Raw genomic sequence first — 17404 nt, 5'->3', positions numbered from 1 at the left:
GAAATATAGATTTGGTGGTTTGAAGAACATTCTGCTAATTGGAAAAACCCTCATTTCAAAAAATATCTTTGTATCTACAAAACCCGTGCTACATCCTAGTAAACAATAACACAGTAAGTGCAACGTACTTGTAAAACTAAAAAGTGTCAACCGTCTGCGGTTAGTGCGTGGTGATATTGGAATTACTCGAGCGATAAATATACTTTACACGGTAAAGGATATAAAAAGAGACGATCTTGTCTGATAGACTTTATTACTTTGTGGAAGCAAGACAGGGAGACATTTAGTTGGCAGTTATTTTCAAGACCATATCTAAAAAGGATTAACTATGGAACAAAACAGTGTCAACGAAGGAATCAGTTTAGCTCTTACTACACTTAGAAATGAAATGGTAAGTGGACTTTACATGCATTATTTAAAAAAATAATAATTGATACCATAATTCCATTAATATTATTTACTAAGCGATATGTTTTTTTTTTGTCATATTATACATGAAAATTAGGTTTCCTTTGTTGTTTTCAGTTTCTTAAGATTTGCTTATAGTAAATTTTATTTGTTCATTATTTCTCTTTATTTTATACACAGCACTAAAACAACTTATTCCATATTCCAATTTGTGGTTTAATCGTGGAATTGTGTTTTTTATTTTGTTATTAGGCGGAATTGAGAAGCCAAGATGTTAAATTGATGAAACAACTTTTACATATAAACAACAAAATAAGCAGTCTAACGAAGAACAGTCGTACACGGAGAGCCAGTAAAGAAAGACGTTGCATCAGTAGTTGTATGATATCAACCATTGTCAAAGATAAAAATCAGTGTCAACGACGACTCAGCGTTCCTCATTACGGTACACCTATATCCTCCTCTACATCTGAAGGTAAGATTTAAATGTTTGCTTCAATTGTCTCTTACATTAAGATTTAATGAATATTTATATTATTAGTTCAAATCATTTTTTATGGAAAATCATGCTTCGTTTAATAATCACCTTTATTTAATCGAACAAGATCGCTGACCTTTTTATCCACTTCAGTGAATGCTTAAAAATAGGCATTGATATCGTTCTTTTTTACAGATTCGTTGTGTTCAGATAATGACCTTTCAGAAAGTGATGAAGATAGTCCTATTCGATCACCATACATGCCGAGACATTCTTCCTTTTTATCCATGAGTGACAGTGATAGTGCAATATCTGACGAGAATTTGTTTAAAGCGAACATAAGGGTATGGAAACTTTCACAGACAGACCTATCAGTATGAGGGGGTGATTTGCCTATTGGAATGAGTGCAATATCTACTAGGCTTGTGATACAAGCCTATTGTGGTGGCAATTGTTAATGCAATGTTGATTAGGATTGAAGATATTTCATGTCTCATACAAATTATCAATTAGTGTATTCTATCTGTAAAATACACGAAATGACCGAATGGGATGCATACATATATCAACCATGCGAAGCCCATATTTACTTAGGAATGTAAATTCACTTGGCACTGGCGACTTCTGTTGTACTGTCATACATAAGGACTTGGGACAAACTAGCTAGTTATACCTCAAAAGGTTTAAATACTAGTGCTACTTCTAATTGCCTTGCTGTACGAATTTTGTTGACTTAATATAAGACTACTTATTGAGTGAAATTGCCTTAGTCATTGAGAAGTGGAATTGCTGAACCTATAGTTATCAGATGAAATAGGTTCAATTAATGAAACAAGAGCAATTTGTCCAATACAAATGTTTGACATCTTTGTTTTATTTCTTTTCAAAGCCAAATATAGATTGCCCTGACATCTTGTGACAGTATTTCATTATTATACGTTTGAACCTTAGACAATACGCTAAATGGCGTCTTTTATATGAACGTTATCGATATATAACTTTTAAGTACATCTATGCCTCAAAAACCAGACAGAGGCGAATGATAAGTGATTCATGTATTTTTAATCCCACATATTTTGTTATTGGAAATCCTTCAGTTTGCCTCTTGAAATAAAGTGAAAATGAAAGTTGCCCACTGGACATACTAACACTTATAATTTGGTTACATTCTACTACAGAAAAGTACTGGAATATTTCCCGCAAGAACCTTTTTCACTATAACCAGTCAGAAAATATTTCACAATTTATAGCAAATCTAAGAAAATGAACACAGGAAGAGTTGTTTTATGACCTAACAAAGGTATTTGAACAGTTTCATCAATTATCTAAAGATATGATGAATCACCCGCTGCCAGGTTTTTAGGCAGAACCATACTTAAGTTCATATACGTATATAAATCTTGCATAGGTCTCATATTTTAAAATTATCATATCAAAATCTACTGAGTTTACTGTTACGTCAAAGAACAAGAATATACATATAACTATTATATACATAGTTATTGATTCACATACATGTAATGTATACATTGCTAATGCACTCTTCACCTGAAATCCATCCCTTAATATTTCCTTCCATTCATATATATTTGATATAGATATTAGTACTTATGGATTAACATTAAATGATGGGCGTCTCTATTTAAACAGACAGAACATTAAACACGCCTGTCAATAATGATGTCGATGATTGTCAGACCTGGTACCTATATCGGATCATTTATTGTCCTTTAATTGCAGATATTTATACACACCTTCATTAGTCTATGAAACATTTCACGAAAAAGGTTTAGAAATACATTTCTGAACGTGTAATGAAATCGACACTTGAAATCAAAAGTTTATAAAGGGAGATGTAAAGTTCAGTGTATGTTCCCCGAAAAATACATATAATGGTATGAATCGCCTAGTAAACAATTAAACACATTTGCACACACATTAATTATAGCATCATTAAAAATGATGTGAAGTCTTGTATTATTACCCCTACATGAATCGTCAAACAACGCCCAGGGATCAAGAATTGAGATCAGCGGATCATCAAATATGTCAGTTCAACACACTATGTTGTGCCATGACGGCCAAGTATGTGCAAAGCTCTAGGCTGGTATATTTTAACCACTGAAGCCAAGTTGCTCTCAATTCCAGGAGGGTTCAAAATAAAGAGAATTGTCACTAATCTACAGTTTATTACGATTATACATAAAATACATGTTACAGAATGAAAAGTTATTTTACCATCAGAAAATTACGAAAACTCACATATACGGTGCGCTCAATCAAATTATTATCTAAAAGTTCTCAAATTCCTTAATACGGATGGGATCCATATGGCACAGGGGAACAACACAACAGACATCAACAATCGAGGAATTCTCTATATAGCGATAACTTCCTGTTCAGGCAAGTTACACTATCGTCAACAATATATAATCTACGACCTCGGACCACTGTCCGGAACCTCGGAATATATTGTCCGGAATAAAAATACTTCCTGTTAAGGCAAGTATACGTCAAAACATCAAATAAACATCATCAACAATAACGAGTTAACTTCCAATTACGGCAAGTTGCAACTATCAAAAACAATATTCCTCCTGCATCACTTGTCTCCAAAAACACATCCCTTAACCACATAAAATAATTCCAATCTTACATTCAGTCTGCCACCGTATATCCCTGAACATTAAGTTTGATCTGCCAAATATGCCAAGGCTCAATCCTTTATTTGACTGGCTATCCCATTCTATTCCACTACTTAATTTCCATCTTCAATTTTCCCAAAAAAACTTATTAAAGCCCTTATATACTGTTCAACACCAATTTAACACCAACCATGCCCCAACTATTTTAATTATCATATCTAAATTAAGCACCAATTCAACACCAACTTAGCACCAATTTCCAATAAATCAAAAACTTTGACAACAACTTAAAACAACATCCTACATGATACTGTACTTCATCACTTTCCTATAGAAAACCACTTAAAATCATAATAAAGATGAACTTCTGGATATAAGACTAACGGTACAATGACTAAATCAAAATATACTTATCTAGACATGCAACTAATTATCATGAAAATATACACCTCTACAGTTGGAAAAGAAAATATATAAGTCTATGACATACATAGAAGATCATTCTATCGTCGACTACAGACATTCAAAATAATAGAAAACTGTAATAAAGTTTGATCATGGGTAGTAAATGTAAACTTTTTCTAAACTGGATTTTTATCATAAATGATAATTACATAACAAATACAAAAGTGAAGCACGAAATAGAATAAGATAAAGAAGAACTTCGAATTAAACATGTTTTATTCAAAACAAATACACAGAACTGCTTACTGGAATTGCATCGAATTTTAAAATGAAAAAAAACACTTAAATGTATGTTCGTTAATGTGTTCGATTTATTGAAAATTATGGAAGCCAAGAAAATTATTTTGTTGGGGTGAATCAACGAAAAAATCAAACATGCAAAGGACGGAGAAAAAAAGCTGAGATAAAGTGAATAAAGTACAATATAGAGAACTTAAAATTCTGCGTGACAAAACATATTCCAGTTATAATTGAGGAATAAACTTGATGCATTATATAGAGAGGATCAATCAAAATCAAGATCATGATATTGACAGAGTAACCAAAGAAATCAAGATTCCAGCAAAAATCAAAACTATATGTTCCAAGAATGGACTGCTCAAAGGGATATCTTCAGGAATACATGTGAAGAAATCCAAGGAAAGAAAACCTGTAAGAAGAAAGAGTAATCAAAGGAACCAAGGTTATACCGGTAATCAAAAAGAATGTAATCCAGGGACATAGACCAGACATACATAACAAAGAACATTACGTAACTAAAATCATACATACAAAGTAACAAAAGCAGATGAGCAAGTTGATCTTCACTAAAAACTAGGAACATGGAGCAGGTGCACCGGTAGGGTAAGCGTCCTCTGCTTTTCTAGAAACACCCGCCGAGTTGCTAATAAAAAGTCAAGTCCGGGGTAGACGTTTCCAGAAGCCTATTTGTTAGCATTCTAGTGCGATGCAAAAAGTCGTTTCGGCAAGCTCTGGCATAACGTATGAGTTGTGATATGAACACTCCATACGCAGGTGCTGAAAGAAAGAATGGATGTCTGACGTAACATGGCAGAAGGTTGAAGAAAGGTGTTATATGAATGAAAAAGTAAACAACACAAAAACAAGAGCAAAAATTAGAATGATGCAAAAGGTTAACATTAAGCACTTGATAAGGAAGTGAAAAACTCTTCCAGGATTAACAAAATAGAATATGTTAACCAATTTGCTACAGAAGCAGAAAGGATTGGATACACTGGAGATATAAAGATCCTCTTCAGCACAAACGAAAACCATAAGATGTAAAACATGCATGTCTAAACTATTTCAAGATGATAGTTATCTTACAATCATGGTTATATCTTAAGATAAAGGTGGACAGTATCAAGAAATATGAAATCAAGAAAGGCTTAAAGTAACTTAAAGCAACTGGTTTTGATGGAATACCGCCAGAGGTTGTGAACCATTGAGGAGAAGAATTATATGTATGTCTGTCCAAATTACTGAATAAAATCTGGGAAGCTGAAAGAATACTTTCTAAATAGAGTAATACTGCATGAAAAGAAGAACTAGAATGTTGCGAAAGTTTCAGAGGCATAATTCTTCTGCCAGTAGCTAGTAAGTTCATGTGTAGTATGATACTGAACAGGATGATAGATGATGTGGGCAAAGCTCTCCGTGATAAGCAGGCAACATTCAGAATAATTGTGGAGCAATTAGTTGAACGGCAATCATCACTGTTCGTACAGTACATAAACTCTGAACAAGCGATTAGTATCAATATATATGGCATGCTGCAAATGCTGAGAAACTTTTGAATACCATCTTAGATTTTAAACATTGTCAAGACCCTGTACGAAGATTTCTCAGTTCAAGTGGTACATGAAACGAAACAATTCTGAGTGGCCCCTTTAAGGTAAAAACTGGAGTCAAAAAAAGGTTGCTTAGAATTTTCTATTAGTGATCGACTGATAAATATGAAGGTTAAACTAGAAAAGGAGTATTAACTGGAAGAAAGTGAGCCATACTTATGTAGTGTAAGACACGTGGCACAGACGAAGAGACGAGAAAAATAACATTTAGAAATCTACTAAAAACTTGCATGAAACAAAAAGTTAATTAGCATTATAAACACGTCAAAATAGACGATAATTGTCGATGGTGACTATTACTTTTATTGTTATCATTGTTATGATTTAAACTGACGAAGTAGGAAAACCGAGCTTATTGTTACTTTTAAGATCTTCATATATATTTGATTCTAATGCTGCTGATGAGATGTTACTCCTTGAAACATTCAAATACAGCATATCAAAATTTCCAATAAATATGATTTGTATTTTTGTATTTTATAATCACAAGGTCGATGCCAATGCTGGTGGGCCAAAGGATCCCGATGTTATTAACCAACCCAGTAGTCAGATTTGTCTGATCCCAAAATATATCAGATTTTATTATACTCCACGCGACGAAGTTGCGAAGGATATAATGTTTTTGATCCGTCCGTCAGTCCGTTAGTCCATCTTCGGTTTTACGGACTTTCTTCTAAACGCTTGGAGATAATGACACGATTTTTGGTACATAAGTTCACCATGATAAGTTACAGGTCATATGTAACTTTTGTTCCGCTCCGATGATTCTTATCGAAATTGTGGGCCTTGAACTTAGCAAAATTCACAGAAAAAAAAGCGTTTTCCGGCCTTTTTTTCTACTCACTTGCAGGTATTGACCACGATAAGTTACAGGTCAAGTTTGGTTCTGCTCCAATGATTTTTAGCAAAATTATGGGCCTTGAACTTAGCTAAATTCACAGAAATAACCATTCTTCTGACTTTTTTTCCTAAACGCTTGCAGATTATGACATGATTTTTGGTATATAAATTCACCATGATAAGTGTACGTTTTGTTCCGCTACAATGATATTCACTTGGGATTAACTAAAACTCAAAGAAATCACAGTCTGGAGTTTTAAACTACCATTCTGAGTAACTGAAGTTAGAAATAAAGGTCTAAAGTCTAAAAAACACTTTTATTCATGTTTTTATCGGGGTCCTTTTACATGTATTTCTCTTACGAAAAAAATTACTTTACTATCCAACATGGGGACGCGTGGGATATGTAAGCGCGCTCACTAAGGTTCTTTCATTTATCCTATTTATCTAAATTTGCAGTATTACAAATTTCAAAAAAACCTGAAACACTGCGGCTCCATTCCTTGTATTGCATATGGTATAACCTCTCGGTGGTGAATTTGGCTTCTTCGATAGTTTTAGTTTTGAGTACGGTACTTCTTGAGTACAATTAATTTAGGTATTAAAATTTTCCTATATATTTGATCCTTGTGCTTTTGATGTGAGGTTATTCGTAGAAACACGTGTACAGCATATCGAAATTTGCAATATGTTTGTATTTTCAGGTTGAACGCTCAAAAACAGTGAACAACCAGTAAGCAAATGAAAACATGCAGAAATGATAAAACGCAAGCTTTATGTATATAATTCAAATTTAGATGAAGAGAGATAACTCAAAATTATGCACGTTTATTTGTGATTTGAATACACCCACATCTTTTGATATTATACAGAGAAGAAACAAACAGATGTGACATGCAGGTGCTTCCTGTCAGATTGTTTTTCGCTTCTTTGTTTGTTTTGATTGTTATTTCTGAATTGTTCCTAGAACTAACGATGATGAAACACAAGAAAATGTATTTCCAAAAATCGCCATAAAACATTGCTCATTCTATTTAGATTATAGTTTAGTAGTTAAATAATTCAAAAAACAACTAACCTATGTCAGGATCGATAACTAAATGATTTGGTAAATAATTAGTTGTTACTACAATATATAATGTTGTAAAATTTTATATTATAAATGTAAGCTACTGGTAATTTATATGGATTCATGTCAAAAAAATAAGAATACAAAAAAATTACAAATACAAATTTTATTTCCGTTCAATCTTATATTTGTTGAAATATGGCTACAAATACCGCAGCATCAAATAGATGGACAACTCAGAGACATCAAAATTCAAAGACATGATCAAAAAGTGAAAATAGTAAATAGAGACGATCTACACACAAAATGTTTGTTTTGTTTGTTTGTTGGGGTTTAACGTCCGAGCAGCAATATTTCAGCTATATTCAGACGATGAACATGAAATTCATGATAAAATGAACATGAAAGGATGACGAAATGAAAAAGGGATGGGACACAAGGACAGTGGGGTAGACATATTTTGATTGCCACTGGAAATAAGGAGAGATGGGTAGGGTCGGGCAATTTAGCCTCCTGTGGCGGAGCCCTATGGTTCCTATTCCGGGAGAATACCACAGTAGGGTTCTTTAACGTGCGAGGAACGTGGCATCTTTCCCAACACGGTGCACCACTATGGTTTGCGGTCAGGTTTTCCGTATTATAGACTGACAACCCCAGTACGTAACACGCCAGGGGTACCCCATTCCACCACCTGGGGCACACATCCCAGTTGCTCTGTGGACAGAGCGTCCTAGCCCCCGGCTAGGGTTCTGAGCACTATTTAGTTGCCTTTCACGACAAGCTTAGCGCTGCTGTAGGCCTATTCTTTTAACACCCGGACCTGCACGGGGCCACAAAATGTAGAAAATGGAATCCAATATACTGTAAAATAACTTTCCAAAACAGGGATATGCTCAGCCTATGTTGCAATCAAAACAGAAGTTCCTTGGTTGTCATCAAAATTTGATTTACATGAATACTTTGTCTCAATTATGGTAAAAGGTATCTTCAGTTAGACAACCCATCGACGCCTACGGGTTTCACTCACTCGAATTGTGACGAATGTCGCTTGCGAAGTATGACTTACTGTTCCAGATCACCGGATATCACTCCCATTTTGTTTTTTTTTTTACCTTGGTTTTTTTTTTTTTTGGGGGGGGGGGGATTGTGCAGGAGTTTATTTTGCAAGTATTATTTTTCTTAAGTATAAATGTAATTGTACTGTATTCTGTGTCAATATTGTGTATTTAGTTTCTGATGTCTCTCAATTAGATTGTCTTTCTGTTTTGACGCTTTGATATTTTTGGAATATCTGTTGCTCTATTAATGTAACTGTGTCTGAATTTTATATTATATTTCTCTAAGATGCTTCTATTTCCCTACCGTACATTGATGGCATAATGCTGCATTGCATTTTCGTTCACTTAGTCCCTTGCATGTACTGTCATTTTCTCCGAGACCATTTGGGCATTTGAAGTAACCTCTTATTTTTAGGTGATATATATTTGTTGAAGAAGAGATGAAAGGGTATAACAAAGGAAATACGTCTTAAAAGGTATCGTACCAAATTCTTTTTTTTTCAGATATCAGGGCTTAGTAGAAAAATACTCAGTTTCTTATAAAACGATGAGCAATGATTGTAAAACCTAAATTTAAGAAACCTTTTCGTTTGAACGGCCTGTACAAAGTCAGGACCATTGCAATACCAGCTACTTCGATGGTGTAATATCTATTTTGCCAGATTTGTTTTTAACTTGACTTGATTATGAATCGGATTAGTGTTTGGTAATTTTGTTGATATCCTTAATTTTTTCTGTTCAGAGTACAACACCTGTGATCAGCACAAAAGCGCCATAAATGTAATGTTCCGTTGTTTGTTATGACGACCTCCATGCATAATTCTTTCTTAGCAGGAAATCTATTTTGATTTCAACACGCTTTGGTGAGACAAGCAAATTTGTTTGTCCAACTTCAGTTGAAGTGACTAAATATTGATTCAAAAGTGGCTTTAATTTACTTGCTTTGGAGAATTTGTGATCTTAGACATTCGTTTCTTGTTAGCTATTTCCTGTGTCGCCTATTTGATGAAAAAGTATTTATAAATGAGTTCAAATTAAACAACACCGTGAAAAACACTGTCGGGAACGTTGAAAGATCACAGATGAGAGGAGAGTCATGTACAAAGCAAAGGACCTGAAAGTAAAACAAAAAAGCGATCATCATTACAGTCAATCAGTTCGTGTAAACGACAGTTGTATATTCTCTGCTAAGACTTTCACTGGGAGCAACATTATCCTGTCCAAGAAGCTTTTATGTCTGCTCTGTCCTAGAATATTGGTGTTATATCCGCATATTTAAGCCAAAATAAGGCTGTCATGTAGAAACGCCACACGCTGGAGCAGCTAGTCTGATACAACATATGAATAAGTCATTGACAAATGGGTATTCATCATTGTGTTTATCAAAAATATAAGTTGCTTTTATTCTTTGTTAATTTCTGAATGAAGGACATTTAGTTTTCAAAATAACAAATTTCTAGATTATACATTTATGTAGTGTCCTTTATTGCAATCTCTTCCCAAATGAAGAGATAGTGTCAAGGATTACTTAATGATGAAATATCATCTATTTTTCGGAAATTGAAATTAAAGAGATCTGCTAAAGTCTACTGGAGAAAGGGTTGGACGAATCTATACCATACATTATATGAGTAGAGTAGAGAAAACGATCGGTAAGTGGAGATGTCCGCTGAAATGCGAATTATCTCAAATAGTTGATAGATAAAGTTTTTTATATAGTTATCTAAAACATTCTATACAGTAATGATTTTATCATCTGAGTTTTCTTGTTGTTAAATTTCGTACTGTTTTTCACAAAAGTCAGATTTGTTTCTGTAATGCTTACTACTGATACTTGGGTTTCCCGTCATTTGTGAAAAATAGCAGCATATAATTTAAATCTGTAATCTTCATTTTAGCTGCGGTTTTTAAATTAGAAGTACCGTGAACCACGCTCCATAAATTGGAATTATAACTTTAAAGTTCTTATGGATGCCGTCGAGGACTATGCAAGAAAATGGATTAAACGAGAACAAGAAGACATTGACTCTCTGTCAGAGTGGTTAAAGGCCGTGAGGTCTTTAATTTTGAAACGAATGAAAGTTTTAAGTAGGTCAATGAGTGCCAAGGCTACATCAGTTTTCAAAGACTCCGATGTAGCAAAAACATTGTCTACTATACATGACAAATTTTTTGTCGTACCAGCAGACAAAGCCTAAAACAAAATTGTTTTTGTTTGCAAAACGTTTTATATCCAATGTTTAATATCAGAGGTAGACGTAGAAAATAATAGCAATGATAAAACCTATACTGCTACCACTCTCTCCAAAGAAGAGATTGTGGAAAACCATAAATCTGTGCTATTCTCTTTTGGTCTCTCTACCAAGGACGATGATTGTGATTTACCGTCTATGTACTGGATTCCTACAGTTCACAAGAATCCATACAAACAACGTTTCATAGCTGGATCTGCAAAATGTACCACCAAACCTCTTTCAAAACTTTTAACTTCTATACTCACAACTGTCAAAGAGGGTCTGCAGTCCTACCGCTTGTTACTCCCGTAGTGGTATAAATTCAATGTGGATCCTGAAAAATTCGAAAGATCTTTTGGAGACAATCAGTTCAAGACTATTATCTGAATATAATAGCATTAAAACCTATGATTTTTCAACACTGTATACTTCTATTCCCCATACTCAGTTAAAATCCCGACTTAAAAACATTATACATCATTGTATTTCCAAAAAAGATGGTACACGTAGATACAAATATATAGTTCTTGGTAGAAATTCCTCATACTTTGTAAGAAATAATTCCAAATCATCTTCCAAATTTACAGATGAAGATGTTTACAAAATGTTGGAATTTTTAATCGACAACATATTTGTCCAGTGTGGTGTACGTGTTTTTCGGGTGTTTCTAGAAAAGCAGAGGACGCTTACCCTACCGGTGCACCTGGTCCAAGCTTCCAGTTTTTAGTGGAGTCCGAGTTGCTCATTTACTTTTGTTACTTCGTATGTATGATTTTAGTTACTTTATGTTCTTTGTTGTGTATGTCTGTTTTCCATGTCTGGTCTTTGTCCCTGGATTACATTCTTTTGATTACCTATAAACAGACATATTCACTGTATTCATTCTCGTGATATTGTCACAGGATCTTTTGCATAAGACGTCGGGCCTTTTCTGGAAATTCGGTATTATTGCTGCAATTTTAGAGAAGCATAAGAGTTGAGAGACATCAACTCCATTCTCCGAATTATCTTGAATGTTATTAACTATAATGCAAGAGGCAGCCTAAATTGTGTCCTTAGTTTTGAACTTTTTGGGAGTAGATGAGATTATCATTGTCACCACATCTAGGTTTGTGTACCGATAAACTATCGTCTATAAAGCCTAAATTTAAATTATATTGTGTCATCATACCTTTCTTTTTTAGAGTAAGACCTCATGCAAAAATAGGAAACGATCTGCAAGTACAGGTGGACAACTGCTGTCCGTTGGGATTTATAGTGTATGTATCTTATCCGCAATTCTGAATGCAATGCACAAATTGATATTCAGATGATGAAACTCTTTGATTGACAACATGTTTATACAGTTTGGGGCATTGGTCTTAAGTACTCAATGTTGCTCTTTATAATTGAGTTACTATAGGTAATGAATGTCAATATTTGAATGGGGAAATACATACATGTATGTTTAGCTATTAAGAAAACCTGATTATGAATTATTTTATAAATCGAAAAGATACTTTTTCTTATATTTAGTCAAAAGTTACATAAGATTTGATTAAACCTAAAATTCAAATAACAACATTGATTTAATGCAATTATTTAAAGTAACACACCAAAAATATCTAAAAGTAAACTACAAAAATTTGAACTTGCCAAATTTCGAAATAAAACGGTATCAGTCATTCATTAATTTCTTTATTTCCCCAATATTGGGATTACATGAACATAGATAGTACACATTTACACATAAGTTTAACTACACATGTAGAAAATAGTTATATATGTACAATGTAATATTATAAAAGCAAAAATATAGTCAACAAAATTTATAATACATACACATATCACATATATGTATGGTGAGGTTGAGTGAAGTAAGAAAATATACAGAGCTCACAAGAAAGAAAACAAAATACAAAAACAAAAAACAAAGCCCCAAGAAATGCTGGCAATGTCACACCCTACAAGAACGCAGTTCTTTGTCGTAGGCTGCCTGCAGTACGTAAAGCGCAATCGTTGGAAGGAATTTAATTCACCTTTTTCTGAGTGGCTGGCTGTTTTCCTGTTGTTGAATAATTCTTCTAAATTTCGACTAAAACCATAAAAAGTTACAAAATGCCTTTTTTTCTTCTTTTTTTTTTTTTTTTTTTTTTGTAAAATGTAAAAAATACCGTTTTATTACCAAGTAGATGTTCGATGGAAAAGGAAAACCCATGACCAAACAATGCGACAAACGCAATCACTTCCCATTCCGTATTGTCAAGTTTCTTTTCATATGTGGCAACATCCTCTAAGCACCTAAGAATGGGGTTTTCATATCACAACTCAGTAGGTTATGCCAGGGCTTGCCGTAGTTATGCTGACTTAAATTTTTGTACCGCGCTAGACTTCTTACAATTAGGCTTCTCGAGTACGGTTATGTTGATAGGACATTGAAGTCACCACTACAGAAGTTTTATGGTCGTCATCATGAATTAACTCGTGGATCGTTATAGCACCGGTGTATCTATTTGCACCTTGAGAACAGATTTGTTCACCGTGTCATAGTTTTCCTTTCCTCTTTCGTCTGTCCCAGACTTACATTTCATGAGCAACTTGGCATGGGTTTCTAGAAAGCAAAAGGATTCTTACCCTACCTGTGCACCTTGTCCACGGTTCCAGTTTTTAGTGGAGTCCGAGTTGCTCATTCGCTTTTGTTACTCTGTATGATTTTAGTTGCTTTTGTTTCTTGGTATGTGTAATTTTGTTTATTCCATGTTCTTTGATGTGTGTGTCAGTTTCTTTATCATTGGAATATATTATTTTGCTTTCCGGTCGAATCTTGGTTCATTTGATTACTCTTCCATAACAAAAACATTTGTCAAGTCCATCGGCCGGTATTCAGATTTCGTCGGCAAATAATTTATTTTTATTTATCCACTCTACTATAATTATAATATATGCATATGAATATCATTGTTCCCACAGCAGCGTTTGAAACATCAAATCGAACAAAGTATTTAGCACTAGAGAAAAATAAATCAGAGAAAGGGTACATACATGTAAGTTAGTCTGCAATGTTCAAAATCATGTGTGACATGCCCCCGCAAGGTGCGACAATTTACATCGACAGGTAAATCTGCGCATGTGCAAAATTCAATCTATCCAAGGAGGTCGCTGTGTACCGCTGTGTAAAAATACGGAAACAAATAATAATCGTATATTGGATCATTTGAATGGGATGTAACTGTTGTTTAGTTTTGATTGCAAACTAAAGTTTATATTTATTGAGAGTTAGTTCCTAAATGGATTACATACCGCACGGATAGACAATGGAGGGTATAAAGGACCAACAGCGTTTAGCGAGCCTGATTCACCAGTGGAATCAGGACCACTACGATATTTTTGAACTTAGCAAACCTAATGAGGTAAAGAATGTGCAAAATTGTGGTTTTAGTTAATTTTGATAATGTGTGTATTGATGAGAAGCAGTTGAAGTAACTATTTCTATGTGTATTTGTCTGGCACTTTTTGACAGGTAAATTACAGGTACAGGTGTCGCCAAAAACTTTCAATATGGCTGCCCCCATCCCAAACCTTTTCGATTTCGAAAATGGAGACTGGAATTTCGTACTGCATATAGAAAAATAGCATTTGAGAATAATATAAATTCATAAGTACCTTCTATCAAATCAACATGAAATCACATCTTTAAACACCTGATTACCTCAGAAAAGGTTATAAATTGTCTCCCTTTGATGTTGTTGACATGACCTCATTCCATTACTCACATCAATACTTGTAGGTTTGACTGTACTATGGATTGTATGATTAATTCTAAATAGATATACAATATAACATCATAAACTTTAAAATGAACTTTGAAACTCTTGACATTTGATAAACTCATGATTTCTTGTGGCATTGAATCCAACAGTATTAACATTGACAATGCTGTACATATGCATTTGCATGTAGTATATACATGTTGTGTATGTCATTCCACATAATTAATATTTCATTGTGTACATATATATTATTCAATTACAACATACCTTGTCTTAAAATAGTAATTTATCTAGATTTTACAGCTATTATAATTCTACACATTCAATGGACATTGTTATGTTCAAGTAGAGTGATTCCAACTTCCTATATATATATATCAATTTATGCTTGTAAATGTACATGTATCTTGTTCATTGTACATGTACAAAAAATGCATGTTAAATGTCAGAATCTTACTCAGTTACTGACCTCCGACTTGTCACGACATACAATTTTAAAACATGCTGTAATAGTAACTTAGAGTGACCACACTAACGACTGGAATTTTCAACTGACTTTTGACAATCAGACAACTTGCTTCATGTACAATGTAGTCATGGGTTCTACATGTGCTCCCAGCACCCACATACCTCCAGCTGTAGTTGTGAACCTATAATATACAAATATAACATAAGCATTTTCCGCCTGAGGGAAGGAGCTATTTGTTGTACTTAGTTGAAGATATTTTTACCAGGTATATACTACTGTATATAGTATTGTTGATATCTACATGTAGAACAATGGATATATATGCTTTATAATAACATGTGCTGCGAGTCTGCACTTAAACGTTCAAATAATCACTTCCTAACCGTTCCATATGTGTCCATTAAACAAAATGATTTTGAGCAATTCCTGTAAGTGTTTCAGAGCATCTACATGTATGTATGGGTATAGGACTTGGCTGACACTCAGTCTCTATTGTTTGTAGTCACTGATTTTTTGACTAAGCATAAACAAATACATAGGGAAAGAGTTGTATAGCAGGCTTGAAAGTCAAAATAGCATGTCTACAATATTTTGGATGACCTATACTCAAATGACACATGCATGTTCATCATATATTTGCTGTTTTTTGTTGAGTGTTTCCGCTGAAATCAAGCATACATGAAGTTCTTCATAGAAGAGGCAAGATCAGTGTCCCCAAAATGAACTGCACAGTGGTATACACAGTGTATACTGGTATTACACAAATACATTGTAATGTAAAGCAGAGGCTTAATACCCTGGCATCAGTAATGCTGTATTGATGCTTAATTAGTAAGAAGTTGGAATGTACATGAACATTTTCAAAAGTTCCATGACTAGCCATCTCTATTCTAAATCCCGGAGTATATGTACATGTAGGTTGTTCCTTTTCCATTAACTTACATGAAATATGTACAGAATTTAGTCAAGTTAAACATTATATACATGTTATAGCCTACATGCAGCATTCTCCCCAGGCCATTATAGCACTGTACTTTGCAGCACTATGATTTCTTAGCACAGTTCTATTAGTAATTAATTTAAGTTAGAATGCACTATGGGCACTCTGCTATTTAGAAATTATGGGGAGGACACTACTACATGTACATGTATATTTCGTTGTACATGCAAAATTGTCACATGCATGTACATGTTCCACCATTTTTGAAAGTACATGTAATGATGTGTACTTACACAATGCACATTTGTATGTACCCCTAAAAGATAATATAGAATGTGTTAGCAGACACATTTAAGGTTTTTACAATTTGGTTTTCCAACATCCTGGGTTTTTTTTTTTAATTATGACTTAAATTAATTTATTGCTTGTGGTTAGCATACTTTTGTATTTGTAAGCATAAGCCATACTTTTGGTCAATAAATTAATAAGAATATACATTTTTATTTTGTGGACTCTCCAGAGAAAAAAAGTTATGGTTTAATTCAAACAAATACGAAAATCCTTAATCCCTATCTACTGTTGAGACCCTCATCTTTGAAGTTTAATAGTTACATTGAGCACACAATAGGATGACATTATAAATATTATTGTGAAGCATAATCTACACATTTACACAAGCATGTTGTTTTAATTTTAATAAGAAAAATGGGAAAGCCCACTTACAATGTATCAGTTTTTTTTTTTCTTAAAAGGAATGGATATGTTGTTGTATATGTATTTAAGATAACTACATGTACATGTATGACAATATATTTTCCAAATTTGTCTATTTAATTTATGTACATGTAAGCTTGATACCTGTAATGTTTCTAACTTTAATGTCTGTAAACAGATTAACATATAAAAGTAGTCTCACTTTTGTAATAAGACTCGCACAGTAATGATATTCTATGTCCTGGACAGGTCAGTAATTTCTGATGGAAGTTCCTGGAAAGGTTGAATCAATTGAGTGTGTAGTCTATCATATCATGTGATAACCAGTTCTTATTTTGGGGACTGTGTCCGAAGTGTTAAACTTACCTGTGGAATACTAAAGCCTGATTTACAGAGTATCAAATAACATTTATCTGTTAAAACATTGACATGACATTGAAATGAAACCAGTTGTCATAATTAACAATGTAAAGTTATAATTTGAT

At 33.7% G+C, this 17404-nt stretch overlaps 2 protein-coding genes across 4 annotated transcripts in view; both read left to right on the top strand.

Annotated features, from left to right (window-relative positions):
- Window positions 1-231: 231 nt before the first annotated feature.
- LOC148615166 (uncharacterized) lies at window positions 232-1751 on the top strand. Its single transcript, XM_088589813.1, has 3 exons — window positions 232-391; window positions 661-883; window positions 1082-1751. Exons 1-3 carry the CDS (start codon window positions 329-331, stop codon window positions 1264-1266), a joined length of 471 nt encoding a protein of 156 aa, XP_088445939.1. The 5' UTR covers window positions 232-328; the 3' UTR covers window positions 1267-1751.
- A 12425-nt stretch (window positions 1752-14176) lies between these two features.
- LOC148615165 (uncharacterized) overlaps window positions 14177-17404 on the top strand; it is a 58962-nt gene continuing 55734 nt past the window's right edge. For all 3 annotated transcript variants that reach the window (XM_088589812.1, XM_088589811.1, XM_088589810.1), the window contains exon 1: window positions 14177-14436. In XM_088589812.1, the coding sequence (XP_088445938.1) occupies window positions 14341-14436 (96 nt within the window). In that variant the 5' untranslated portion in view covers window positions 14177-14340. The remainder of the gene's footprint in view (window positions 14437-17404) is intronic.

The sequence above is a fragment of the Perna viridis genome, chromosome 6, assembly GCF_037379345.1.
Source record: "Perna viridis isolate PV_CMFRI_1.1 ecotype Kerala chromosome 6, ASM3737934v1, whole genome shotgun sequence".
In the NCBI taxonomy this organism is placed as follows: Eukaryota; Metazoa; Mollusca; class Bivalvia; order Mytilida; family Mytilidae; genus Perna; species Perna viridis.
This window is presented reverse-complemented; position numbering and strand designations above follow the sequence as displayed.

Coding starts and splice junctions, on each gene's coding strand:
- LOC148615166 (XM_088589813.1), top strand. CDS start 329: ATGGAACAAAACAGTGTCAACGAAGGAATCAGTTTAGCTCTTACTACA. Junction 392..660: donor CTACACTTAGAAATGAAATG/GTAAGTGGACTT, acceptor TTTTGTTATTAG/GCGGAATTGAGAAGCCAAGA. Junction 884..1,081: donor ATCCTCCTCTACATCTGAAG/GTAAGATTTAAA, acceptor TCTTTTTTACAG/ATTCGTTGTGTTCAGATAAT.